This window comes from Gorilla gorilla, chromosome 6 (assembly GCF_029281585.2).
Source record: "Gorilla gorilla gorilla isolate KB3781 chromosome 6, NHGRI_mGorGor1-v2.1_pri, whole genome shotgun sequence".
In the NCBI taxonomy this organism is placed as follows: Eukaryota; Metazoa; Chordata; class Mammalia; order Primates; family Hominidae; genus Gorilla; species Gorilla gorilla.
This window is the reverse complement of record NC_073230.2, coordinates 167,016,121-167,042,626: the sequence shown is the minus strand read 5'-3', so window position 1 is coordinate 167,042,626 and position 26,506 is coordinate 167,016,121. Positions and strand designations below refer to the sequence as shown.

Genomic DNA, 26,506 nt, shown 5'->3' with positions numbered 1-26,506 from the left:
GAACAGGGGTGCTGTCTGCTATGTAAGCACAATGGGGAGGCCTTCCAGAGCCACATGGAATGGGGATGCTGTCCGCTGTGTAAGCACAATGGGTAGGCCTTTCAGAGCCACATGGAACAGGGGTGCTCTCCACTGTGTTAGCACAATGCGGAGGCCTTCCAGAGCCACATGGAACAGGGGTGCTCTCCACTGTGTTAGCACAATGCGGAGGCCTTCCAGAGCCACATGGAACAGGGGTGCTGTCCACTGTGTTAGCACAATGTGGAGGCCTTCCGGAGCCACATGGAACAGGGGTGCTCTCCACTGTGTTAGCACAATGCGGAGGCCTTCCGGAGCCACATGGAACAGGGGTGCTCTCCGCTGTGTAAGCATCTTCTGCATATGATGTCATCCTTCCTGTCACTTTTCCAAATCTCCCCAGTTCCAACCTGAACGCTGTTGGTTAATGGAGACCGCTGATTACATGGTGATGCTTCCGCTCTGAGGGCACAGGGCAGGTGTAGGGAGGCGCTGGGGGAGCCTTTCCCCTTCCCACAGGTGAGCGCGTCACAGGCTGGAACTGGGGGCTCGAAGCCCCAGGGCGCTCTATGCAGCAGTTGGTTTGCTTTGGGTCTGATCATGCCAAGCGTCTGACTGCAGCTGTGTGTTCACCTGCCCTCTCCACCGGCATTTCTAGAACTTTTCGAGGTAACTGTTCCCATTAAGAGGGCGTTTCTACAGATGTCGGCTTAGCCCATTTAGCGAATGTGGGCAGCTCCGAAGTCCCAACCCTCCGACATCTGTAAAACATTTTCTCTTCTGGTCTTACCTGCCACCCAGTCCATGGTGAGCTGCATTACCTGTCATCTGTCAGTTCACGTTCTGAGTGTGCAAACTCACACTAACATGAACCTAAAGGAAGCAGTCTTTAGAAAGCCATTTGACTGCCAATCCCCACACCCCACTGAAGTCATGTCATTAATGCCAGAGCTAATTTGATATATTTTTTTCTTCTTTGCCTCAGTATTGCATTCAATAGAGAAAGTGTCAGACTGGGTGAATGCTGAGCCCTGTGAGTGCAAAATATTGCGGTGTGACAGTGCAGGAGAAGCTTCATCCCAGGCTGCAGCATGGGCACTTTTCATTAGTCAGGGAGAGATGCACACTACTCAGCTGTGATTCCTTACCCCCTCAAATTGGAAGCAGAATATATTTTACTACACTTGTGTTGTTTCCAGTGAAAATAGACAACATGCTGGCATATGATTATGTCAGTTTCTCCCTATGGAAGCCCAAATGAGGAGAGAATGCGATAATGAGCTCCTACTGAATTTACCTGACTCCTCTGCAAATACCCAAGTTTTGGACTCCAGCAATTAAATGGGCTGTATGTCCTCTAAACCAAAGGAACACAGTCCATTCCCCATGATGGTGGGTGATGGTGATAGTGGTGGTGATGATGATGGTGTTGATGATGGTAATGATAGTGTTGATGGTGATGATGATGGTGATGGTGATGATGGCGATGATGGTGATGGTGATGATGGTGTTAATGGTGATGATAGTGCTGATGATGATGGTGGTGATGATGGTGATGATAGTGTTGATGGTGATGGTGATGATGGCGATGATGGTGATGGTGTTGATGATGGTGATATACTGTTGATGGTGATGGTGATGATGGTGTTGATGGTGATGATAGTGCTGATGGTGATGGTGATGATGGTATTGATGGTGATGATAGTGCTGATAGTGATGGTGATGATGGCATTGGTGATGTTGGCGATGATGATGGTGGTGATGACGGTGATGATAGTGTTGATGGTGATGATGGCATTGGTGATGGCAATGATGATGGTGTTGATAGTGTTGATGGTGATGGTGATGATAGTGTTGATGGTGATGATGGTGATGATGATGGTGTTGATGGTTATGATAGTGTTGATGGTGATGATGGTGGTGGTGATGATGGCAATGATGATGGTGTTGATGGTGATGATAGTGCTGATGGTGATGGTGATGGCATTGGTGCTGATGGTGATGGTGATGATGATGGTGATGATGGTGTTGGTGATGGTGGTGCTACTGATGGTGATGATGGGTGTTCAGATGTGGCTAACTGTGTACCTTCATATATACATGGTTGTAAAGGCACTTAGGAGCAAAAGCTGTTGTGCATGATTCCCATTGTCTTTGTGAAAACAATGTTGTGGTGAGGTTATCTGCAGGCTGTTGCTGATTGTTTAAAGCTTGTACCATTTTGTTTGGAAGGCCCTACAATGACATATAATTTCAATAGGCCTGGCTGTGGCAGTTGAGAATGCAGAGTCATGTGAGCTGATCTCTTACTCCAGGCTTTACACATTTAATATCCTGACATTTTGTGTAATTGCCTTATGAGAGCCCACTTGGAGCACTGAAAGCTACTTAAAATGTCATTATGAACTGGCCAGATTGCAGAATTACCTGGTGCAGTTGATGGAACACAACGTTTTACTTTGATATCCTTGTTATCTGTGCTCTGTGCTGCAGCCCTTCTTCAACCCACCAGGGCTCACTGGATGCTGCAAAACATACTTCCTCATTTCTCTTCATCTTCAAATGGTGGGTAGTGGATGCTTCTGAGATAACTCAGCGTGTTCATAAAATGCTGTGTGTGTAGTTTGTAGAGGTTACGTGGGAGGGGATCCCTAGTATACATTAACTGTTCTCCCATAAGCTGCCCAGCAACTTAGAATTTTCTCTTATATACTTATGATTTTTTTAAAGTTATTTTTCATTAATGATAACCTAAAAAGTTTCTTTTTCAGATGAGGGGAAGTAGTTTTTGGAATTGTACTTTATTATTCCATTTTGAAGGTGGATGTTTCCTATTATAGTGATTCTAAGAGGCCCACTGAAAATGCCTCCTGTTCTCTGATCTTTACCATAAAGAACATGAAGTTTTATTTCAGGGCAGTTGTATTTCTGCTCTCCCATCCATTTAACAAGACTCGAACCAAAGGGAGTCAAAGGAAAAGGGATGCGTAGCAGCCATAAGAGAGAGTTTTTCTGAGTCGTTACATGTTACAGCGGTGTTAGAAGAGGGGACACAACTTCCTGTCAACAAATACTGAGCATTAGCAGGTAGTAGACAACACACTCACTATATTTCATTTTCTCAGCAACCCATTCGAGTGGGAGTTATTGATTCAGTTTCACACAGAGGGCTCATGAGGCTGGAAGAGGCTGGATGGGGTTCCCCGAGTCCCAACTGTGGTGAATGGTGGGGTGGAGTTTGAGCCCGGTTTGGCTGACTCCAGAGAACACCTGTCTCTGCGTTACGCTGCGTTTTCTGGAAGGCAGTGAATCTTTTAGGGTTTCTGCCCTGACATGCCCTGCCTGTGACCAGCAGGACTCTCATCCCACCTGCACTGGCACAAGACCAAACGTGGCAGTGTGGGTGCCTGCCGGGCTCCTGAGGGCCTCCCAGCCCAGCCCGGACCCCACACCTCGAGCGAACCCTCCCATGGTTCCTACAGCGTGGCTGTGGGGCCACTATCCATTTAGGTCCTTTTCTTTCTGTCCCCCCATGTCCATTCTGTCGGCAGACCCTGCCATACCTGCCTTCCGAGCACACCCAGGGTGCCCCCTCCTCCCCACCAGCTGGCTGCTCTCTGCCCCCCCGACCACCACCCCTCACCAGATCTGACCAGACCTGGCCTCCCCACCTGCCGGCTCCTCCCTGCACTGCCCCCACCACCCCTCACCAGATCTGACCAGACCTGGCCTCTTGCCTCTGACCTTGTCTCAGGCCTGCAGAGTGGTTTTTGTAAATTTGTCAATCAGATGATATCCCACTGCTCAGAGCACACCACGGGCTTCTCATCACACTCAGTAAAAATCAAAGCTGTTTGCCTGGTCTGCGAGACCCTGCATATCTGTGGCACCCCCACCCACCATTCCTCTCCCTCCGTGTCCTGTTGAAACGGGAAAAGTTCCCTTATTCCCCTCACAGGGCGTGCAATGGGGGGGTGGCTCGCTTCTTCAGTGCCCCGCTGCTCAAAACCTCTAGGGGAGCATGCAGACGCGCAGGCTATGGGCTCAGACCCCACGGCAGTGTCTAGGGGTGAATGTTTACAGCTCCTAAAGCCCCAGTGGGCGTGTGTTACAGGGTGCTCTTTTGGTTTCACTCCTTTAATTTTGCCGTCTGTGCTTGTGTTAGTCAGCTCAATCAGACCCCTTCCTTATCACAAGGACAGAGGGCTTTCTGAATGCTGGGTTCTTGCCTTGGTGTACTGGAAGAATCAGATCATATGTGGGCTTAGAGAGTAAGTGCAAGGTTGTTTTGAGTAGAAGTAGCTCTCAGCAGATGGGGGAGCCAGAAGGGAGATGATTTTCCCCTGGAGTCCGGGTGCTTGATGGCCTGGGCTCTCCTCAGACTGCCCCGGCCACACTCGGCATCGTTCCGGCTGGTCGATGGCCTGCTGGTGTCTGTTGGTGTGCTCTTGTCCCACCGGTCGGTGGCCTGCTGGTATGCTGGTGTCTGTCAGTCTGCTCTTGTCCCACTGGTCAGTGGTCTGCTGGTATGCTGGTGTCTGTCGGTCTGCTCTTGTCCCCCCAGTCGGTGGCCTGCTGGTGTGCTGGTGTCTGTCGGTCTGCTCTTTTCCCCCCAGTCGGTGGCCTGCTGGTGTGCTGGTGTCTGTCGGTCTGCTCTTCTGCCAACGTGCTCCTCTTGACATCCAGCCACTTGTGTGTGTGCCTGCCAGGGTCTTGGGGGTTTTTATAGGCACAGGATGGGAGTGTGGTAGGGGCCAGGATGGTCTTGGGAAATGCAACATTTGGTTGTGAAGGCAGGAGTGCCTGTCCTCACCTAGGTCTGTGGAGATGGAGCCCCAGCCAGGGACCTGCCTTCCTCAACCCAGCACTTCCCTTCACACTTCTATATCATTTAAAGGGACCAGCTCTCCCCTTCCCAGCACTCCCATATCACTGTGAACTCTCCACGTGGGGGCTGCATTCTGGACACTTTGGCCTCCTGTCTGTTCTTCCAACCCAATACGCCAGGCAGCTTCTGCCCACGGCCTTAATGCTCACTGCTACTCCTGCCTGAAGACAGCTTCCCAGGCCCCACTAGGCCCACGCTCACCTCCCTCAGGCCTCTGCTGAAACTTCACCTTCTCAATGAGGCTTTCTCTGGCAGTGCTGTATGAAAGAGCAGTGCTCCAGCCCCCAATCCTTCATACTCTGGGTTATTTCTTCACAGCGTCAGTCACCACCAGATAGTCTGTGCATTCGTGGTTTTTTTTTTTTTTTTTTTTTTTTTTTTTGAGACGGAGTCTCACTCTTTCACCCAGGCTGGAGTGCAGTGACGTGATCTCGGCTCACTGCAAGCTCCGCCTCCTGGGTTCACACCATTCTCCTGCCTCAGCCTCCCGAGTAGCTGGGACTATAGGCGTCCACCACCATGCCCTGCTAATTTTTTTGTATTTTTAGTAGAGACGGGGTTTCGCCATGTTAGCCAGGATGGTCTCGATCTCCTGACCTTGTGATCCACCTGCCTCGGCCTCCCAAAGTGCTGGGATTACAGGCGTGAGCCACCGCGCCCGGCCGCATTCATGGTTTTTATTTGTTTCCTGTTCCTTCTAACATAGATGGAAGTCACACAAAAGCAAGGACTTTGCTCATGGATTTATCTCTGCGCCTTCAAAGGTAGCTGGTGCAAAGGAGATGTGCAGTAAATATTTGTGGCAGGAAGGAAGGAAAGAATGCAGCTAGCAAGGGAGAGAGGAAGGTTGGGGAGAAGAAAGAAAGGAAGGGAAAGGAAACAAGAGGGAAGAAGGAGGGGGCGGGGGAGTATTTCACCTCCTGAAGCTCTCATCTGTCCCTGAAGGGGAGGGAATGGCTCATACCACCCACCACCACCCCACCACAGGCAGAGTAAGAGGCTGCCTGCAGATCGCCTGGAGTAGGACATGCGGTGAGGAGCAGAAAGGTGGGCGGTGTGGGCAGGCAGGGGCAGGAGCAGAAAGGCGGGCGATGTGGGCAGGGAGAGGCAGGAATAGAAAGGCGGGCGGTGTGGGCAGGCAGGGGCAAGAGCAGAAAGGCGGGCGATGTGGGCAGGGAGAGGCAGGAATAGAAAGGCAGGCGGTGTGGGCAGGCGGGCAGGAGCAGAAAGGCGGGCGGTGTGGGCAGGGAGAGGCAGGAATAGAAAGGCAGGCGGTGTGGGCAGGCGGGCAGGAGCAGAAAGGCGGGCGGTGTGGGCAGGGAGAGGCAGGAATAGAAAGGCAGGTGGTGTGGGCAGGGAGATGCAGGAATAGAAAGGTGGGCGGTGTGGGCAGGGAGATGCAGGAATAGAAAGGTGGGCAGTGTGGGCAGGGAGATGCAGGAATAGAAAGGCGGGCAGTGTGGGCAGGGAGGGGCAGGAATAGAAAGGCAGGTGGTGTGGGCAGGCGGGCAGGAGCAGAAAGGTGGGCGGTGTGGGCAGGGAGATGCAGGAATAGAAAGACGGGCGGTGTGGGCAGGGAGATGCAGGAATAGAAAGGCGGGCAGTGTGGGCAGGGAGGGGCAGGAATAGAAAGGCGGGCGGTGTGGGCAGGCAGGGGCAGGACAGTGACAGGGCCTGGCTTCCCGCATAGGAGGCAGCATGAGGTGCTGAGAGGAACAGACATTGCTGTAAGCAGGGTGAGATGCACAGAATAATATTTCCCAGCTTCTCGGTGTTGTGTGGGGCCCATTTGCTGCAAACCAGTAGGATAATTCCACCAGCACGTTGGGTTGGAAGAACAGAAAGGAGGCCAGAGTGGCTGGGGTGCGACCATCATGGGAGAGTTCACAGGACACGGAGGGAGAGGAGTGCTGGGTCGCGGTGCTGCAGATACGCAGCGTCTCACAGACCAGGAAAGGAGAGAGCTTTGCAGATCACCGTGATCACCCACATTCTTCCCTCTGCATGACGGATCTCACCTCAGTGACCCCCCTGGGTTATGTTCACAAGGGTGGAATTAGAGGGGCAGGAGATGACACCGAGATCTTAAGGAGAAAAGGTCTTTCCATATAGATGCTCCTTGACCTTCTAGAAATGCCCACTTGTTTCTGGGCTCCAGGAGCTGGTGAATACTGGGACTCACCTGGGTTAGCTTTGCAGTGAAGGTCAGTGCAGGGGACACAGGAACATCCGCCTGCTGCGTCAGTACCAGGTCAGGGCGGCAGAGCTGCCACTTTTTGAGCTGCTGAGGGTGGACATCTCAGCCCTGCATGTGGAGGGCGGAGACTGGGGTACACCCTTGGTGAGCCCAGGTACTCGGAAATGGAACATGCTTGTCAGCTGAATGTTCTGGTTACGTTAGCCTTTAGCAGAAACAGCCTGGATTCAACTTGTTTAAAAATCTCTCATGAATACATCGATCTATTTTTCTGCCTTGGCCAGTGTTCCTGAAGCATGAAGGTGGGTCTCACACACACTGCCCCGCTTGAGGCAACAGGGGCCTGCAGGGAACAGCATTGTTGCCGGCCAAGCTTCAGAGCTCAGCAGAACACCCACGGCAGCCTTCTGCCCCACGGCCTCTTCCCTCAGATGACTCTGTTTTCTTATCATTCATGCCCTTGATGCCACACTACGCCACCTAAATCTGATGTGTCTGTAATGAGGCTTAACAAACAGCAAAGAATTGTGTTGCTTACTTTCTATTTTTATTTTTCATATGTTTTATTTATTTTATATTAAATTTAAAATATATTCTTGCCACTTTTTGTTCAGCATAACTTAGATCCCAAAAATTCCACAGTAATTTTTTTGTTTTTTCAAGAGACATCACTTGGGTTTATCTTTTTTTTTTTTTTGAGATGGACTCTTGCTCTGTCACTCAGGCTGGAGTGCAATGGCACAATCTCAGCTCACCGCAGCCTCCGTCTCCCATGTTCAAGCAATTCTTCTGCCTCAGCCTCCTGAGTAGCTGGGACTACAGGCATGCGCCACCACGCCTGGCTGATTTTTGTATTTTTAGTAGAGATGGGGTTTCCACCATGTTGGCCAGGCTGGTCTCGAACTCCTGACCTCAGGTGATCCACCCACCTCGGCCCCCCAAAGTGCTGGGATTACAGGCATGAGCCACTGCGCCCAGCCAGGTTTATCTTTTTAAAAATCAGTGAGTTAATTGGATTGCCTTTGTTAGAGATTAAAAATAAGGATTTTTTTTTTTTTACCTCTTGAGAAAAGGTAACATCTTATACATTTTATGTTTTAAGAGTTTATACTGAAAAGACACTGGTTAGATTTAAGTTTATGTCAATGTAGTTGTTAATTTCCAGGGGTTAAATATAGGCAGTGATTTACACATTGATGACATTGCTTTATAAAAGTTTGGAGGTCTTTTGGTTGGAACGTGGGTTCCATGTACTATAATTGGTGCCAGCTTGGAGAGCAGGTCAGCCCAGACACTCGTGCACTTGAGGGGGAAAGACGTGTGGCGTGAGATGGGGTGTCACTGAGGGGGAAAGACACGTGGCGTGAGATGGGGTGTCAGTGAGGGGGAAAGACACGTGGCGTGAGATGGGGTGTCACTGAGGGGGAAAGACACGTGGCGTGAGATGGGGTGTCAGTGAGGGGGAAAGACACATAGCGTGAGATGGGGTGTCATTCAGTCTCTTCACAGGATCTTAATATGGTGCATTTTCCCTGTAAATTGTTTGCTTGTCCTATCCATTGGTCAAGTCTCTCTGGTCTCCAAAACATTTTAGTGTGTCTGTGCTGGTGTGAGAACAATGTTGTAGCCCTCAAGAAAAATGAAGCTTTTAATTTTCTATTGTTTCTTTTTTCTTTTTTTTTTTTTTCGAGACAGAGTCTCACTCTGTCACCCAGGCTGGAGTGCAGTGGTGCAATCTCGGCTCACTGCAAGCTCCGCCTCCCGGGTTCCCGCCATTCTCCTGCCTCAGCCTCCCGAGTAGCTGGGACTACAGGCACCCGCCACCACGCCTGGCTAATTTTTTGTATTTTTAGTAGAGATGGGGTTTCACCGTGATAGCCAGGATGGTCTCGATCTCCTGACGTCGTGATCTGCCTGCCTCAGCATCCCAAAGTGCTGGGATTACAGGTGTGAGCCACCAAGCCCAGCCTATTATTTCTTAGAATAATGTTTTTTTCCCAGGCTTTGATCACAATAGATGCCCAATACAGGTTGGTGCAATCAATGGGCAGGTTAGTGGGTGGAGGGATGGACGGAGACTGGGCTTTGACTTTAATGAGAGGTTCATATTTTTTTAAATATAGGTTAACATTTTGGTTAATATTTTGGCAGAAAATAGTTTCAAAATGCATAATCTTGAATTAGATCTTGAGCAAGTTGGAAGGTGCCTGTCGGCTTGTGTGACTGAGCATGTAAGGGGCTCTCTGACCGTGTTCCTCACTTCTCACCTGAGGATCACAATGAGCTGTGGCGAGAGCTTCGCATGGAGAACCAAGTATTTGTTTTCAGAATGGATGGGAAAGGGGGAAAAGAGTGGAAAACTAAAATGATTTCTCATCCTCTCCTTGTTTCATGATAATAGTTATAATTTATTAAGCACTTACAGTATGCTGGGCCCATGCCTCACTTGTCACCATTTTACAGATATGGAAACTGAGGCATGAAGTAATGAGCGAGCTTGCCCCAAACCACAGACCATGAGAGCTGGGGCCAAGACTCCGGGAGCACGGTCAGCCTTTCTTCACGGGAGTCCAGCCTGGCATCCCCCAGGGCAGGGCAGCACAAGGATGGATGATCGGATTGATGGGAACTTTAAATGTGTCTAAGGTCCTAGCTGCAATGATGGAAGAAGAAATGTGAGCTAACACCCTACAGATTCTAGAATAATCAGGCCTGAGAAAGCGTGCAGGCAGATGCAGCCACGGCAGGGGAGCCCCTCTTGGTTCAGTACTGACAGCTCCACGCCAAGCCTGGCCGCATCTGGCCAGGGTGCTCTGGCTTTCCCGCCGTGCATGATGGCCTTTCTGCTCACGTTGCCATTTCTTCCTCCCTTCCTGGTCCACCACAGAGCCTCAGTTTCTCAAGGGTGGACGCCTGCCAGTTCCCCAAACTCTACATTCCCAGCTGCTCTCTGTAGATACAAGTAGGCTGTTCATATGGTTGAGTGTGGCGCTCACTGTACCACGCTGTACCGGGCACTGCCGCCCCTTCTCACTGTGATGTGAGGGAAGCCTTGCCGAGCCATGGTATTCTGGAACCTTCTCACCGTGCTGTGAGGGAAACCTTGCCGAGCTGTGGTATTCTGGAACCTTCTCACCATGATGTGAGAGAAGTCTTGCCGAGCCGTGGTATCCTGGAAACGTGGCTTGCTGTTCAATTTCTCCTTCAGAGCAGGCACTTGGCCTCTGTGTGGGTTTGAGAGGGGAATAAGCATCATTTTGCAAAGTTCGGGGTGGGTCGACACACCTGTCTTTGTGTTAAGCAGGACTCATCAGTGTTGACAGTGACGGTGTTTGCTGTTAGAAACACAGACCGCAGCCTCTTCCCTCGGGGTGGTGGGAGAAGCGCCAGCCTGCCCTGGAGGGAGAGGGTGAGCGCTCCACCCCGGGATGCCTGCTGATGTCCCCCTTCTCCTTCCCCTTCCCCTTCCCCTTCTCTCGCTCTATCGCCCAGGCTGGAGTGCAGTGGCACAATCTTAGCTCACTGCAACCTCCACCTCCCAGGTTCAAGCAATTCTCCTCGTTTAGTCTCCTGCGTAGCTGGGATTACAGGTGCCTGACACCATGGCCAGCTAATTTTTGGTATTTTTAGTAGAGATGGAGTTTCACTATATTGCTCAGGCTGGTCTCCAACTCCTGGGCTCAAGAAATCCGCCCACCTTGGCCTCCCAAAGTGCTGGGATTACGGGTGTGAGCCACCGCGTCCGGCTGATGTCTGCTTTTTCTTTCGGCATTTTCCTGCTGGCAACACTGTAGCCACTCTGAATTGAATACCCTGGCCTGTGCACATCATTTTTATAAACCTTGGGGGGCTCAGAAAAGTTTATTTGTGGATCAGTATGGCAAAACATGATTCATTTTCACTGGAAATCCCGAATTCGAGAACATTTAACCTTCTTTGTTGAGAAGTCACATGATTTTTATTCTCTCAGCATTTGTCAAAATATCACAACCAGCTTTTCAGCCCCCTTAGGAAACACAGGGCCTTGCAGAAGAACGGTTAATGGAACTCTGTCCCAAACTTGTCCCCGCACGGACCACGTCACCTTCTCTGGAGCTGCAGTGGGGTCGTCTGGGCAGGTGGTGGCCCGGGGCTGCAGTCCTGGGGAGCTCCGGCTGCGGGGGGGACGGTGGCCACTCTGCTGCCTGGGAGCTCAGGAAGGCGGTGTCTACAGATGCAGGTGGAGGCTCCCAGGCCTTGTGGTGCCTGCTGTGCCAAGCTAGTGTGTGGAGAGTCCTTTTGTCCTTTTTGGGAGGGCAGAAGGGATCTTTGGACTTGGAAGTGAATTGTTCTACCACACTTGGAGGCCCTGCCACTTCCTGCGAATCGTGACATCAGAAATAATGGACTTTGCCCCAGACGAGGCCTCTGGTCAGGTCGTTACTCCGGGGCCCTCCTGCCCTACTCACCTGATGAGGAGGCCGCTGGGCAGCCGAGCCTGTGTTCATTGGTTCGTGTCCACAGGAAGGACATTTCCTTAGCAACCACCACTCATTCCTCACCTCCCTGTTTCTTTCCCTCCGATGAAATTCCATCGCGGGGACTGGTGTCCACCGTGAGCTATGGCCGGGCCGACTCTGACACACATCTTGGCTAGTGCAGGCATGTGTGGAGACATCCCTCGCCTCCTAAGCACAGAGGACGCCGACTGCTGAGGACGGCCATGCCCAATGCCGAGGGCCCTTCAGGTCTCCCTGCAGCTGTGCCGGTTCCTGCCGCGGGCTCCGGTGCCTCCTGCCAGTTCTCTGGTGCTGTTAGTTTTCTGGGCTCCGCCTGGTGGAGCCCGGGACCCTTCAGAACTCAGGCTCTTGCCTGTGGCCGCCTACTTTTCCAGACACAGCTCTTCCTCCCGATCCCCGCACTTCCTTATTTCCGTTTTCTTTGGGATGAGTGAGCCCTTTGTTGCCAGCATTGGACCTGTGCACGTGGACGAGCGAGATAAGACTGTCGCGATGATACTCGCTGGGAAAGAAAAGGATCTGGGGTGGGAGGAGACTGCAGTGAATGAGAATGAAAAGGTTGCTCTGGGCTCGTGGCTCGGTGGCTCGGTTGCGAGGCCGAGATGGCTCTTCTGATTCTGAAAGCTGCAATGAGCAGCACATTTTCAAAACAGCACCGAGGGCTGTGGTACACACGCACCTTTAATTCCAGAGCACATCTTTTATCTTCTCTGTGAAACAACGTGAGCCTGTCAGCGTGGAAGGAGCCGGGGCATGGGTGCCGTTGACCTGGGACTGTCCAGCCCTTCAGCCCTTTGTCACCTGCAGACAGGAGTAGCGGTGAAGGCAGGCTTTGCTGCGGTTTTAGGCATGTTTTTGTTTGTGAGAAAGTGAGATGTATTTTCCTGAGTTTGTTGCTGGAAGTTTTCTTTGAAGGTAGCATTCCATCAGTGAACGCATGGTGAGGGCTGATGTGTGGGGGTTGGTGGGCCCTGGGGGTGTGGCGAAGGGAGGCTGGCCCTCCCCTCCAAGGCTCAAGGCTAATGAAAAAACAGAAGAGTAAGCGGCCTCCATGCTGATCCCTGCGTTTCCCTTCTTCTGTTTTAAATGGCAGGTTTCATTATGATTTAGGACGGCAAGCCCGAGAGATCTGGGTACAGCTGCTGTTGAAACAACAGTTTGTTACTTACAGATTTCAAGAGGAGGGGGCAGGCCACGCCATGGGTCGATACAGGGATGCACCAGCGTCAGTCCGGAGGCTGGGCGAGGGCAAGGCAGGGTCATCAGGGACAGGACTGCCCAGCTTGAATAGTTCCAGCCGCTCCGGGGCCAGGGGCTGCCCGTGTCTGGTCCTTGCCCCAGGGTGACTAGGGCAGTGGCCTGGAGTCTGAGCCCACAGAGGCGGAGGCGGGCGTGGGCTCTGGATCGCAGGGTTTGCATGTGGAAAGCCTGCGTGGAGTGGGTGACGGTTCACTATCTGGGAATTGGCTGTTTGTGGGAGGGGCAGCCCCCAGGGTCAGCAGGGCCCCAGATGTCAGAGCATCGGAAGTGTGGGGTTAATACTGACACTTCAGCCCGAAGGTAAAGAAGCCGCCACTGTCTGCCGAACAGTTCAGAGGCCTCAGCGTCGGCCAGAGCGGGGGACTCGGCCACCCCAGCAGGGGACATCGGTGGCAGTGAACGCCCAGCACGCTCCGATCAGAACGCCCGTGTCCGTCACAGGTTTCGTGTACAGATTGACTTTAAAGGACTCTGTCCGCTTCATCCCATGCTAAACTACACATAATGCTATCTCAGAAATGCCTGTCGTGGACGTTCAGGCCTTTACATCAGAGGGTCTTAGTCATCAACAGCAAGTCTGGAGTGGCGCTGACGGGACTCAGGTTTTCAAAGGGGAAAATCAGAGGGTTATGGCTGTGACCCTTTCCATGCGAGACCCTGGTGAGGGGTGGGGTGCAGCGGAGAGTGTTCAGAAATGAAGCAAAACACTTCAAAAAAAATGTGTCCTTACAGCCGCGTAGCAAGATGCCCCCTGAAGAACGAGCTTCAATTAATGGGCAAGAGAGACTGCACTTAAAAAATTTTCACTCAAAGAACCCACCACAGGCCGTCAGCACTTGTGTTTGGAAAGTCATGCGAGTCCAGACGGCCCCAGACACTGACTCCTGTCCTGCGTATGCAGTGAACGGGGCACGTGGGGACCGGGTGCCGGCCCTGCTGCCTCGGCATGGACTAGACACAGCCTGCGCTGTGGAGAGAGGACGGGACGTGCGGCTGAGTGAACGGGGGTGCCACAGGCGGTGCCACTGTCGAGCCCTGTGCAGACACTGCAGGCTGCAGCCCAGGCCTGGTGACGCATTTGACGCAGACAAAAAAACCTAAAATGCCTACATTTCTTAATTTGTAAAAAGCAGAAATAATTCCTCCGCTTCTGTTGTAGAGGGTTGTGCCGAGATCCCTCTAGGGCAGAGGGTCGCAGTGGGATCCCTCTAGGGCAGAAGGTTGCGGCGGGACCTGTCTAGGGTGGAGGGTCGTGGTGAGACCCCTCTAGCATGGAGGGTGGCAGCGGGACCCCCCTACAGTGGAGGGTCGTGGTGAGACCCCACTGAGGTCAGGACATTCTGTGTCCCCTCTGCGTCACTCTGCCGGTGTCGTTCAGGAAGGTAGAGACGTGGCCATGAGCTATTTTACATAAACCTTTATGAGGACAGAGATTTCAACACTGAATACAAAAGAAAGTCAGGTTTTCCTTCAAAGCTCGGAAATGGGCCTATGAACCTTCTTTAGGGCAGAGTCTTTATTGCTGCTGTTGAGGTGGAGTATACACACGGCGAGATGCGCAGACCGCAGGTGGACACAACGACGCATTGGACGCATGTGGGCATGGAACCAGCGGCCATGCTGCACGGCACACCCTCATACCCGACGCTTCCTCCTGCCCCAGCCCCACCTGCAGGTGATGCGGCTCTGGTTGCCCTGGGCAGACCTCGCCCATCCTTGAACTTCATCTTCTGTTAACAGGATTCTGTGGATTCTCTGGTGACTGGCTTCTCTCACTCAGCCTGACTGGTTCTAGGTCTGTCCCCCTTCTCGTCTCTGTGGTTCCTTCTGGCTTAGTGGTGGTGTGGATGTGGCCTCCTCATCCGCTCTCCTGCTGCCGGGCACATGGACTTTAGACTCTGTCTGTGGAACTACGAGGAGTCAGGCTGCTACCCACAGTCTCGTTTAACTCTCGTGGTTACGGGTTTCACTTCTCTCGGGTAAATACTTACGAGTCCAATTTCTGGGTAACACGGAAGATGTCCTTTTGGAAGACTTTCCTTTCTCTGTTGAAACGCCTTGGCGCCTTTGTTGGAAACAGTCTCCTCGGAGTTGTCGTCGTGCCACTTCCTGGACGCGGTGAGGAGGCTTCAGCTCCCTCTAGCCTCTTGTGCCATCCAGTTCACACCTGCAGCTGCTTTATGAACCCTACCTTAAAGTGGTAATAATTTTTCCTTGCTAACAATCAGTTGTTTTTTAGATAAAGTAAGAGGAGAAAAGAAGACGGTCTTTCTTGTTTACGTGGCCACATATTTACCCTTTCAGGAGCTTTTTGGCTCCTCCCGCAGCTCTGGGCTTCTGTGTGGTGGTGTTTCTCTTCAGCCTTGGTTCCTCCCAGCACTTCCTGTGGTGCAGGCCCACGGGGACCCACTGGCTCAGCTTTGTTCACATACGTGACATGAAAATGTCTCTCCTTCACCCTCTCGTTTGAAGGATATTGTCATTGGATATAAACTCCTGGATTGAATGATTTTTCTTTCAACCCTTCAAATGTGGCATTCATTATCTGTAACGTCAAATGCCTGACTCTGCACGTTGTATGAAACACATTGTTCTTACAGGACATGCAGGGTGTCTGGCGGCCTCTGCGCTCCTGGGACCCTTTCCATTCTCGAGTGTGGAGCGTGTCTTCCCCCGCCCCGCCCCCGCTGCTTTCTAGGGATCTTCTCCATCTCTGACTTGCAGCAGCTCAGCCGAAGTCATGGCGTGGTTCTCCTTGCATTTTATTATCGTGGAACTTAGTGACTGTCTTGAGTCCCTGAGTGACGATCCTTCCCAGATTTGAGAGACTCATGGGCTTTCTTTCAGGTGTTTCTGGTCCCTTTCCCGCCCCCCGTGCCCTCCTGACTCCGACGGCTTGGATGCCCCAGGGGTTACTGAGGTTCTGCGGAACGTCTCCCATTCTGTTCTTCCAATGATGATCGCTTCTATGATCTGTCTTCAGATTCACAAACCGTTTCTTCCGTTATGTCCACCCGTAATGGACATAAATTTTAAATTTCAGATGCCGTGCTCTTCACTTACAGAATGTGTGTTGGATTCTGTTTTAATTTCCCCACTCTGCTGAGCAGCGGGTGCACACATCTCTCCGTGGTTATGGCAGCTCTGCAAATGGCCTTGTCTCCTCGCTCTAATCATCGACTGCCCTATTCTCAATTTCGGGTTCTGTTTTTCTGCCTCCTCCTGCAACTGTTGCTGCTTGTGTGAAGTGGGGCTTAGACCCTGCCACCTTCCTTTAAGGGGCTTTTCCGGCAGCAGTCACTTTCTTGGATGAGGCTTTGACCCTGTGTGGCTGTGTTTAGATGTAATTAGAGTCGGTCCATGCGGGGCAGGGTGTGCTGGGAAGGGTGTGCCGGGCAGGGTGTGCCGGGCAGGGTGTCCTGGGCAGGGTGCTGTCCTTGCCAGGCATTGTTTCTCCTTCTGCCAAGTGAGGGGGACACAGCTCATCCCATTCTTTTATCCTCTGGAGGACATGGTGAAGTTGCCTAGCCCGTCTCTCTTCCTGGCTTGGTCATTCCAGTGTTTTCTGGAAGCTGTGCTTTCCATCCTTCTGAGCGCATGGATGAGTCTGTCCTTCCATTCTACGGGTTTTCCACCTCTGGGGAACTGAACTAGTGATGGCCACAGGGTCAGGTGGATTTGAGATTCAAGTCCAATATCCCAATCTTCTCTGAGCACTGGCCTGCGCCTGGCCCTAGGTGGCCACTGCCTTGGGACGCCGCAGACGCCCACCACACCCCTGTGGTCTGGAGGCCCTCGCCTTTGCATTCGTCCACCCACAGCGTCCTCGTGTTTGTATGTGTGCCCCTAGGAGCACGGATTCACACCCTCCTGAAGGACCTGCAGAGGCAGCCGGCTGAGGTGAGGGGCCTGAGTGGCCTGGAGCTGGACGGCATGGCCGAGCTGATGGCTGGCCTGATGCAAGGCGTGGACCATGGAGTAGCTCGAGGCAGCCCTGGGAGAGCGGCCCTGGGAGAGTCTGGAGAACAGGCAGATGGCCCCAAGGCCACCCTCCGTGGAGACAGCTTTTCAGGTGACTCCAGCGCCATGGGTGCCCACGCCCAGGGGTGCTGCGGGGAGGGGAGGCCTCAGGGCTGTGCACAGACCGCTGGCTCACCAAGTGCAATGTGGGCTTTCTGCTGGGGAGATGGGGATCTGTATTAATGATTTTTATCTGTTTGAACTTTTGCCTCTAAAAGCTTTCTTAACAGACTAAGCCTACCAGAGCAATTATGTTGAATGGCAAATTGCTCTCTGCGAGGAGGTTTCACTCCTCCATGCTGAGGCTGAGTCAGGAAAACAGGCGTGATGGGAAGTGTTGTGTTTGGACTGTGTACCGGTGAATATTGTCAAATATTTGAATAGCAGAGTGAGAGGGGATCATTCAAATGTCTGCTTGGGGCATGCATTGGTCCTCTGAGGCTGCTAGGGAAGCAGAAGGCAGCCCCTCAGCACCCCTACCCCGGCAGGCATCCAGAGCCCTGTGGAGGCCCCATGGGTCAGCCAGGACTTCTGCAGCCTGATGGCTTCTCATAGCGTGGAGCTGCAAGAAAGCACCTAGCTCAGCTCCCCACACGTGGCAGGCCCACAAGTACATGCTGAAAACCAAATGACAGATGTGCCCCTCTCTCTGCACGGGTGCAGAGGGGGCCTTGCTGGAAGCTGGAAGCCTGACTTGGCTGACGGGCAGGGTGCAGGGGAGTAGTGGAACTGCACCCCGGGAGGGCCTGTGTTAGGTGGTCGCCCAGTGGTTGAAGGAATCGGGACCTGCACCAGGGCTAGGAGAGATGCAGGAGGCCCTGGTGTGCGTGCTGTCTCCAGGGGGACTGTTCAGGTGCCATGAGTCACGCACCTTTGGGCACTGAAAGTAGGATATTAATTTATTTATTTATTATTTTATTTTATTTTTTGAGATGGAGTCTCTCTCTGTCACCCAGGCTGGAGTGCGGTGACGTGATCTCGGCTCACTGCAACCTTTGCCTCCCGGGTTCAAGTGATTCTCATGCCTCAGCCTCCCAAGTATCTGGGATTACAGGTGTGCACTACCACGCCCAGCTAATTTTTTGTATTTTTAGTAGAGACGGGGTTTTGCCTGTTGGCCAGGCTGATCTCCAACTCCTGACCTCATGATCCGCCCACCTTGGCCTCCCAAAGTGCTGGGATTACAGGCGTGAGCCACCGCGCCCAGCCGGGGTACCTATTTAGAAAGAAATGTTGACCACAGTGAAATAACCTAAGTCAGTGGATTCTGAAGCCATCTTAATTGTGAGGTGGTTTTGGCGAAGGCTTCACTTTGCTTTTTCATGACGTGAACTGCTCGGTACGATGGGTTTTTTTTGCCGTGAGTTAACTTTGTCGATCACGTGAGACCCCCAGAGCTGGGTGAGGTCACTGTGGCTGCCTTCACGTCTACCATTTAGCTCCTCAGTCCCCTCCGCTCTCGCGAAGTTTATAGAATGCCATTTTGTGCTATAAACAGAAAAGGTTTACTCTATGGCAGGACTTAGGCCAGCGTCATCACACCGCACCTTTCGTATGGAGGGGTCTGCAGGGTCACCCTTTTTATGTCTGTGGCACCCTGTGATGACATTCTTAATGAGGGTCTTGGTAACACTGGTGTCTTTTACAGATGACGGAGTGCAGGACGACGATGATAGACTTTACCAAGAGGTAAGATGACGTCTCTGGTGTTTGTTTCATGTTAAATGTGGAAGTTGGTGATCTTTTTGTTCATGGTGTGGGAACATTTATGAAATACAAAAGTTTTTTTTCCCAGAAAATTATGGAGAAACCCCTCATAATCTCCAAATTGAAAAACAGTATAAAGAGAACATACAAAAATGTGTATATTTGGATACGAAATATCTCTTTTCAAATTATAACCTAATTTATCCATGGTAGAAATATGAAAGTCATGGTAAATGCAAAGAAGAAAATTAATATTTCCTGGAATTTCCCAGCCAGGGTTATCACACGGCAGCCTGTGCCCACTTTGCACATTTGATGCCTCCTGCATGTGTGGATTCCTGAGGGGTTCAGCTCACTCACACCTGGCTGTCCCGTGCGGCACCTCTGGCCACATGTGGCCATCTAAACCTACATTTAAATTGAATAAAATTAAATAAATGAAAGATGCAGTGCCTTGGCTGCACTGGGGTCAGCCGGCGGCACGTTAGTCGCATGTGGCTCAGGGCCAAGGCGCTGGATGCCACAGGAAGAGGACGGTCCACCATCCCAGAGCCCCCATGGGCACTGCTGCTCCGGAGGCAGTCAGAAGAAGGGCCCAGTCGCAGGCGATGTCCACGAGCTAGACGCTGGCCTTCCCTGTTAAGTCTTTTAGCCTCTTAGTTTCTCTCCCTCCCTTTAAGAACCTTTGGTCATGAATACAAGGCCGAAGGATGAAGAACCGTCCTAAGCAACAGCAGTGACATTGCATGGTTCTGGGAAACCCAGTTTTGGGGGTGGAGAAAGAAGAGTCTTTGGTTAGTCATTCTCTCCTCAGATTCTCTTACTGGTTTGTGGTTCCATGCCTGTTGGCAAGTGCAGGAAGAAAACATCAGCAGTTCTGGTTTTGAATATCCATCAGAAACGATGGGACCTGCTGTCTGAGCTGTGGAGGGAGAAGTGGGGCTGAGAAACACATTTCCTAATTTAGGGAGTCGGGGAGACCCAGCCCTCCCACCTGAGGGGCAGGGAGTGCTCTGGGGGCTGCCGTTAGCCGAAGACTCCCTGACTTTTAGACCACAGCCTTTTCAGCCTCCATGCGTGGAATTTTGACTCAGTTCTCTGTTGTTTGGGGTGTATTTTCAAGCAATTGTGTTTCTCAAAAAGGGTATGTGAGTGTTGTATTTTCTGACTTCTTATTTATTTAAAAACATCTTTCTTTTTCTTCTCACATGAAACACAATTTAAGTGACAATATTATGCCTTTTCCTAGCTCTGTTTAGTAACGTCAACGGCTACATCCTATTGTCATTGAGGATCCAAATTTGAGCAGTGTTTTTATCACACTACTATTTTGTTTAAATTTTAAAAAATACAAAAGGAAAAGTTGTAATTTGTAGCCAAAATGGGAATAATTGCCTCTATAGTCCTTCCTTAATTTTCTTAAAAGTGTGTTTTGGCAAAGTGAGTTGTAAAGTGAATCAGATTTTCCTGTTTCCATCTAATATAATATCGAAGATATAATTTCATGGTTGGAAAAAAACCCTGCCAAGTAGACATAAGACTTTTGGCATCACACGCACCAGAAGGTGTCCGTGGGTTGCCTGGCATGTGCCAGTGGCAGGAGCAGACCCGGTCTTTCTTAGGAAGCAGTGTAGGGTGCCTGGGAGGGCAGTGCGGCCCAGGGGTGGAGATCATGTCTTTGATGGCCCTTAGACCTGAGTTCCAATTCTGGATCTGATAATCACGACTTTTGTGATCTGGTACCAATAATTTGATATTTAACCTCTGTAAACCCCAGAGTCTACAAATTAAAGGTGAAACTCACCCTTTATTTACGGGGTTGGAGTAGTAATTACATGAGAACCCACACAAAGCAAATCTGTACCCAGTGCATAGCCAGCAGAGGTGCCAAGGGGTTCCGAGGGGTGGCTTGTCCAGGAAAAGGGGATCCGGCCGGGAGAGTGTAGCCCGTGTGAGGACCACAGATCCCTCAGGTATCGTTAGAATCAATTACATATCCCTGTGATGTGCCCACTCGTGGGTTAATTGCTTTGTGCCTCCGTCTCCCCTTCTGTGAACTGGGGTTACTGAGGGCGCCCCACCCATAGGCTTACGTGAGGACTCAGTATGTTCATGCAGATAACGCATTTAGTACAGTGCCTTTGTGTGCTGGAAGAGCTCAGTCGATGCAAATTTGTTATTATTATTATTATTATTTAGTGTTCATTGCTTCTAGAGGGCTGGGGTGGGATCTTGATATCACACAGTTTGTTTTTAAAAATATCAATGCCAAAGACCTACACAAACTCTACAAAATCTGATTCTTCAGAGAGGTGTGTGCGTGAGCACGTGTGTGAGAGGGAGCGGGAGGGAGGAGAAAACAGCACGTAAGTGATTCGGATACTCAGCCCTCACACCCCATGCTCAGCTAGACATCATTCTAAATATAGACTGCACACACTTCACCTTCCTCCCACGCTCTCCTTCCAGGCTGCCCATGTCATCCCCACAGTGACTCTGTCCCGGGCAGCCCTTGATTGCATGTGTCACATCAGCATTCCTTTCGCAGACGTCCTTCACGGAATGTCCTCTCTGTCAGGTCCATCGTCTGAGTGCTACACTCGGGGGCCTCCTGCAGGACCACGGGTCTCGACTCCTACCTGGAGCCCTCCCCTTTGCAAAGCCCCTCAACATGGAGAGGAAGAAATCCGAGCACCCTGAGGCTTCCCTGTCTTCAGAAGAGGAGACTGCCGGACTGGAGAACGTCAAGAGCCAGACGTATTCCAAAGATCTGCTGGGGCAGCAGCCGCATTCGGAGCCCGGGGCCGTTGCGTTTGGGGAGCTCCAAAACCAGATGCCTGGGCCCTCGAAGGAGGAGCAGAGCCTTCCAGCGGGTGCTCAGGAGGCCCTCGGCGACGGCCTGCAATTGGAGGTCAAGCCTTCCGAGGAAGAGGCGCGGGGCTACATCGTGACAGACAGAGAGTGAGTAGCAGCCCTGGCTCAGGTCCTGTGCGCCGAGGGAGGGCTTTTCCCAGCAGGCTGGAGGTGGGGCGCCTCCTTGCTGTGGCGGATGCATACGCTTTTAAGTGTCTTTAACTGAATAATGGGGTGCAGGCATCCCTGGAGTCTCAGGCGCGGAGGGCAGCCAGGTGCCTGGCCAGTGGCTCCTCCTGGTGCTTCTGAGCTGGGCTCCAGAGCTTGAGAGCCGTTCTCTGAAGGGCATCAAACAAAACCAAACGAAGCAAATCCCTTCCTGGGTTTTTGGTCCTGACTGGTCACCTGCAGGCCATGCCTCTCTGCGGGTCAGAATCACCTTCAGTGGCGGCCAGGCAGGGTGGGGTCTCGGGGCAGGTAAGTGTACAGCAAAGCCTGAGCACGGCCCGCGCAGGAATGCGGGATGGGACGCGGCCCCGGAAACTGCTGCACCCCGGACTCCTCCTGTCTGTTAGGAAGGACTCCAGGTGCTTTATCTGTTTTGCGCCAAAGTGGCCCAAATATCCTGGCGTAGGCGCCCTTCAGAGGGAAGAAGGGGCTTCACAGCAGCGAGCCTCTTTCCCCGTCCTCATGTCGATCTGAACTTAACGAGTCTCAGAATTCAGACATCACGGGCCCAGCAAGGCGCAAGTGCCTGGCCCGTTCTCAGGTCACCCCGTTAATGAATCTGACATTTGATGCTTTGCTTTGTACAAGTTTTGTGTTTTCTTCAAGTGATAGAAGTGGTGTTTCAAAGAGAAGGACGTGTCTGCCTGGCTGTACACACACCCACACGTTTGTATGTGGTGTATATGAGTGTATGTTGGGTAGATGTGTGTGTGTGTGTATGAGTGTGTATGTTGGGTAGATGTGTTTGTATCTGCGTACGCATGTGTGTGTATATGAGTGTGTGTTGGGTAGATGTGTATGTGTGTGTATGTGCATGTGTGTATATAAGTGTATGTTGGGTAAATGTGTATCTGTGCATATGTATATGAATGTGTGTTGGGTAGATGCGTGTGTATCTGTGTGTGTGTATGTTGGGTAGATGTGTATCTGCATCTGTGTATATAAGTTTATGTTGGGTAAATGTGTATCTGTGCATATGTATATGAATGTGTGTTGGGTAGATGTGTATCTGTGTGTGTGTATATGAGTGTGTATGTTGGGTAGATGTGTATCTGCATCTGTGTATATGAGTGTGTATGTTGGGTAGACGTGTGTGTATCTGTGCATATGCATGTGTGTATATGAGTGTGTTGGATAGATGTCTATTTGTGTGTATGCGTGTGTGTGTATATGAGTGTACGTTGGGTAAATGTGTGTGCATCTGTATGTGCATGTGCGTACATGTGTGTATACGAGTGTGTGTGTCGATATGTTTGCGCATATGCATGTGTGTATGAGTGTGTGTGTCGGGTAGATGTGTATCAGTTTGTGCGTATGTGCATGTGTGTGTATGAGTGTACGTCAGGTAGATGTGTATCGGTTTGTGCTTATTTGCATGTGTGTGTATGAGTGTGTATGTCGGGTAGATGTGTATCAGTTTGTGCGTGTGTGTGTGTATGAGTGTGTATGTCGGGTAGATGTGTTATCGGTATGATGTGCATCTGTTCGGGTATTTCGTTGTGTGTATCTGTGCGTGTGTGTGTATATGTGTGTGTTTGGTAGATGTGTATCTGTGTATGTACGTGTGTGTGTATGAGTGTGTTGGATAGGCGTGTGTATCTGCATATGTGCGTGTGTGTGTATGTCGGGTAGATGTGTATCGGTTTGTGCATATTTGTGTGTGTGTATGAGTGTATATGTCAGGTAGATGTGTATCTGTGCGTATTTGCATGTGTGTGAGTGTGTGTGTTGGGTAGATGTGTATCTGTGCGTATTTGCATGTGTGTGAATGTGTGTCGGGTAGATGTGTATTGGTTTGTGCATATGTCCATGTGTGTGTATGAGTGTGTATGTCAGGTAGATGTGTATCAGTTTGTGGGTATTTGCGTGTGTGTGTGTGTGTGTGTGTGTGTTGGGTAGATGTGTGTATTTGCGTATTTGCGTGTGTGTGTGTGTGTATGTCGGGTAGATGTGTATCGGTTTGTGTGTATTTGCATGTGTGTATATGAGTGCATATGTCGGGTAGATGTGTATCGGTTTCTGCGTACGTGCATGTGGGTGTATGAGTGTGTTGGGTAGATGTGTGTGTATCTGTGCGTATTTGCATGTGTGTATGAGTGTGTGTGTCGGGTAGATGTGTATCGGTTTGTGTGTATGTGCATGTGTGTGTATGTCGGGTAGATGTGTATTGGTTTGTCTGTATGTTCATGTGTGTGTATGAGTGTGTATGTCGGGTAGCTGTGTATCAGTTTGTATGTACATGTGTGTATGAGTGTGTGTGTCGGGTAGATGTGTATTGGTTTGTGCGTATGTGCATGAGTGTGTATGTCAGGTAGATGTGTATTGGTTTGTGTGTATAAGTGTGTGTATGAGTGCGTATGTCAGGTAGATGTGTATCGGTTTGTGTGTATGTTCGTGTGTGTGTATGTGTGTGTCGGGTAGATGTGTATTGGTTTGTATATACGTGTGTGTATGAGTGTGTGTGTATGGGTGTGTATGTGGGGTAGATGTGTATTGGTTATGATGTGCATCTGTTCAGGTATTTCGTGTGTATCTGTGTGTATGTGCATGTGTATGTATGTGTTTGTTGGGTATATGTGTGTGTGTATGTACGTGTGTGTATATGAGTGTGTATGTCAGGTAGATGTGTATTGGTATGATGTGCATCTGTTCGGGTATTTCTTTGTGTGTATCTGTGTATGTGCGTGTGTGTGTATGAGTGTGTGTGTTGGGCAGGTATGTGTCTGTATGTACGTGTGTGTATGAGTGTGTGTATATGAGTATGTCAGGTAGTGTGTCAATTTCTGCGTATGTGTATTTGTGTATATGTGTGTGTTGGGTAGATGTGTATCAGTTTGTGCATATGCATGTGTGTGTATGAGTCTATGAGTGTGTGTGTCGGTAGATGTGTATCAGTTTGTGCATATATGCATGCGTGTATATGAGTGTGTGTTGGGTAGATGTGTATGTGTGTGTATGTACATGTGTGTATGTGTGTGTATGTGTGTGTGTTGGGTAGGTGAGTATTGGTTTGTGCATATGTGCATGTATGTATATGAGTGTGTATGTCAGGTAGATGTGTATTGGTTTGTGCGTATGTGCATGTGTGTATATGAGTGTGTGTGTTGGGTAGATGTGTGTGTATCTGTATGTACGTGTGTGTGTATTGAGTCGGGTAGATGTGTATTGGTTTATGCGTATGTGCATGTGTGTATATGAGTGTATGTTGGGTAGATGTGTGTATCTGTATGTACGTGTGTGTGTATGAGTGTGTGTGTCGGGTAGAAGTTTGTGCATATGTGCATGTGTGTATATGAGTGTGTGTGTCGGGTAGATGTGTATCAGTATGATGTGCGTCTGTTTGGGTATTTCTTCCTTGGTGAAGAAGTCCCTCTCATTTTGAGGATCATTCGCGTTGGAGGTGGGAGCTGCATGACAGCTAGAATCCATCTGTCCTGCGGGCTCTGCGAGCCTCCCAGTGCTCGGGCTGGTGCTGTCGCTGTGCTGGAGATGCTACATTTCATCAGGGAGAATTAGCTGCATATCATAATTGGGCAGAAATATTTTATCTTGAGCTCAAACTGCAGAGTGTGTATCAAAGCCAAATTAAAATTTAAGATGATTTTCAGCTGTAGGTGATTATCTTAGTTGTATCTTTAGGTAAGTTGTAAGCAGCAGAAACTTGAAGCTTACACTAAAATATGGACTCCACTTTCTCAAGACTGCTTTACATAAGTCAGGATGAGCTTTCCCGTTTCCAGGCTCTTTGCTTGGAGGAGGCGTCGTCCCACGTGTCTGTCTGTGCCCTTGCTCTCCTGTTTGTAGAGTCAGGAACTTCTCATGGCTGTTCATTTCTTTGCTCTCAAGCCCAGTGGAGAATCACAGGCGGGCCCTAAGTGATGTGTTCTGAGGCTGCGTATCTGCACCAGCAGAGCCGAGGGGAGGCGCCTGCCTCAGCACTGGGTGATGCAGACCATTATCATGACCGATTCCTATGGGTGTTCAAACGCCCTGTGCTGTGGACGTCTCCCTCCCTAGGAAACACTGCTTTGTGTGTGGTGTGGGTGTTATGTGATGTGTGTGTGGTAATGTAGTGATGTGTGGTATGTGTTGCATGTGGTATGTGTTCCATGTGTGTTGTGTGTAGTGTGTGTTGTATGTGTGGCGTGTAGTATGTTGCATGGTGTGGTGTGTGTTTGTGTGCTGTGTGGTGTGTGTTGTGTGGTGTGGTGCACAGTGTGTTGTATATGCGGTGTGTGTGGTGCATAGTGTGTTGCATTGGTGTGTGTGGTATGTAGTATGCTGCATGGTGTGGTATGTGTTGCATGTCTGTTGTGTGTAGTGTGTGGTGTGTGTTGTGTGTGGTGTGCTGTGTGGTGTTACGTGTAGTGCGTGGTGTACAGTATGTTGCATGCTGTGGTGAGTGGTATGTGTGTAGTGTGTGGTGTGCTGTGTGGTTTATGTGTTGTGTGTGGTGTGTAGTGTGTGGTGTGGTGTGTTGTATGTGCGTGGTGTGTAGTGTGTGGTGTCTGTTGTGTGTCGTGTGTGGTGTGCTGTGTGGTTTATGTGTTGTGTGTGGTGTGCAGTGTGAGACATGGTGTGTGTTGTGTGTGGTGTGTATGTGGTGTGCTGTGTGGTTTATGTGGTGTGTAGTGTGTGGCATGGTATGTGTTGTATGTGTGGTGTGTAGTGTATGTGTGTAGTGTGTGGTGTGCTGTGTGGTTTATGTGTTGTGTGTGGTGTGTAGTGTGTGGCATGGTGTGTGTTGTATTTGTGGTGTGTGTGCATGGTGCACAGTGTGTTGTATATGTGGTGTGTGTGGCACATAGTGTGTTGCATGGTGTGGTGTGTGTTGTA

The 26,506-nt window shown here is 50.6% G+C and overlaps 1 protein-coding gene across 4 annotated transcripts in view; it reads left to right on the top strand.

The window, feature by feature from the left end:
• The window catches only part of PTPRN2 (protein tyrosine phosphatase receptor type N2), a 1,029,630-nt gene that overhangs the window by 420,843 nt on the left and 582,281 nt on the right, over positions 1-26,506 (top strand). For all 4 annotated transcript variants that reach the window (XM_055347412.2, XM_055347413.2, XM_055347411.2 and 1 more), the window contains 3 exons: positions 16,713-16,934; positions 18,531-18,571; positions 21,168-21,550. In XM_055347412.2, coding sequence (XP_055203387.1) covers positions 16,713-16,934; positions 18,531-18,571; positions 21,168-21,550 — 646 coding nt within the window. The remainder of the gene's footprint in view (positions 1-16,712; positions 16,935-18,530; positions 18,572-21,167; positions 21,551-26,506) is intronic.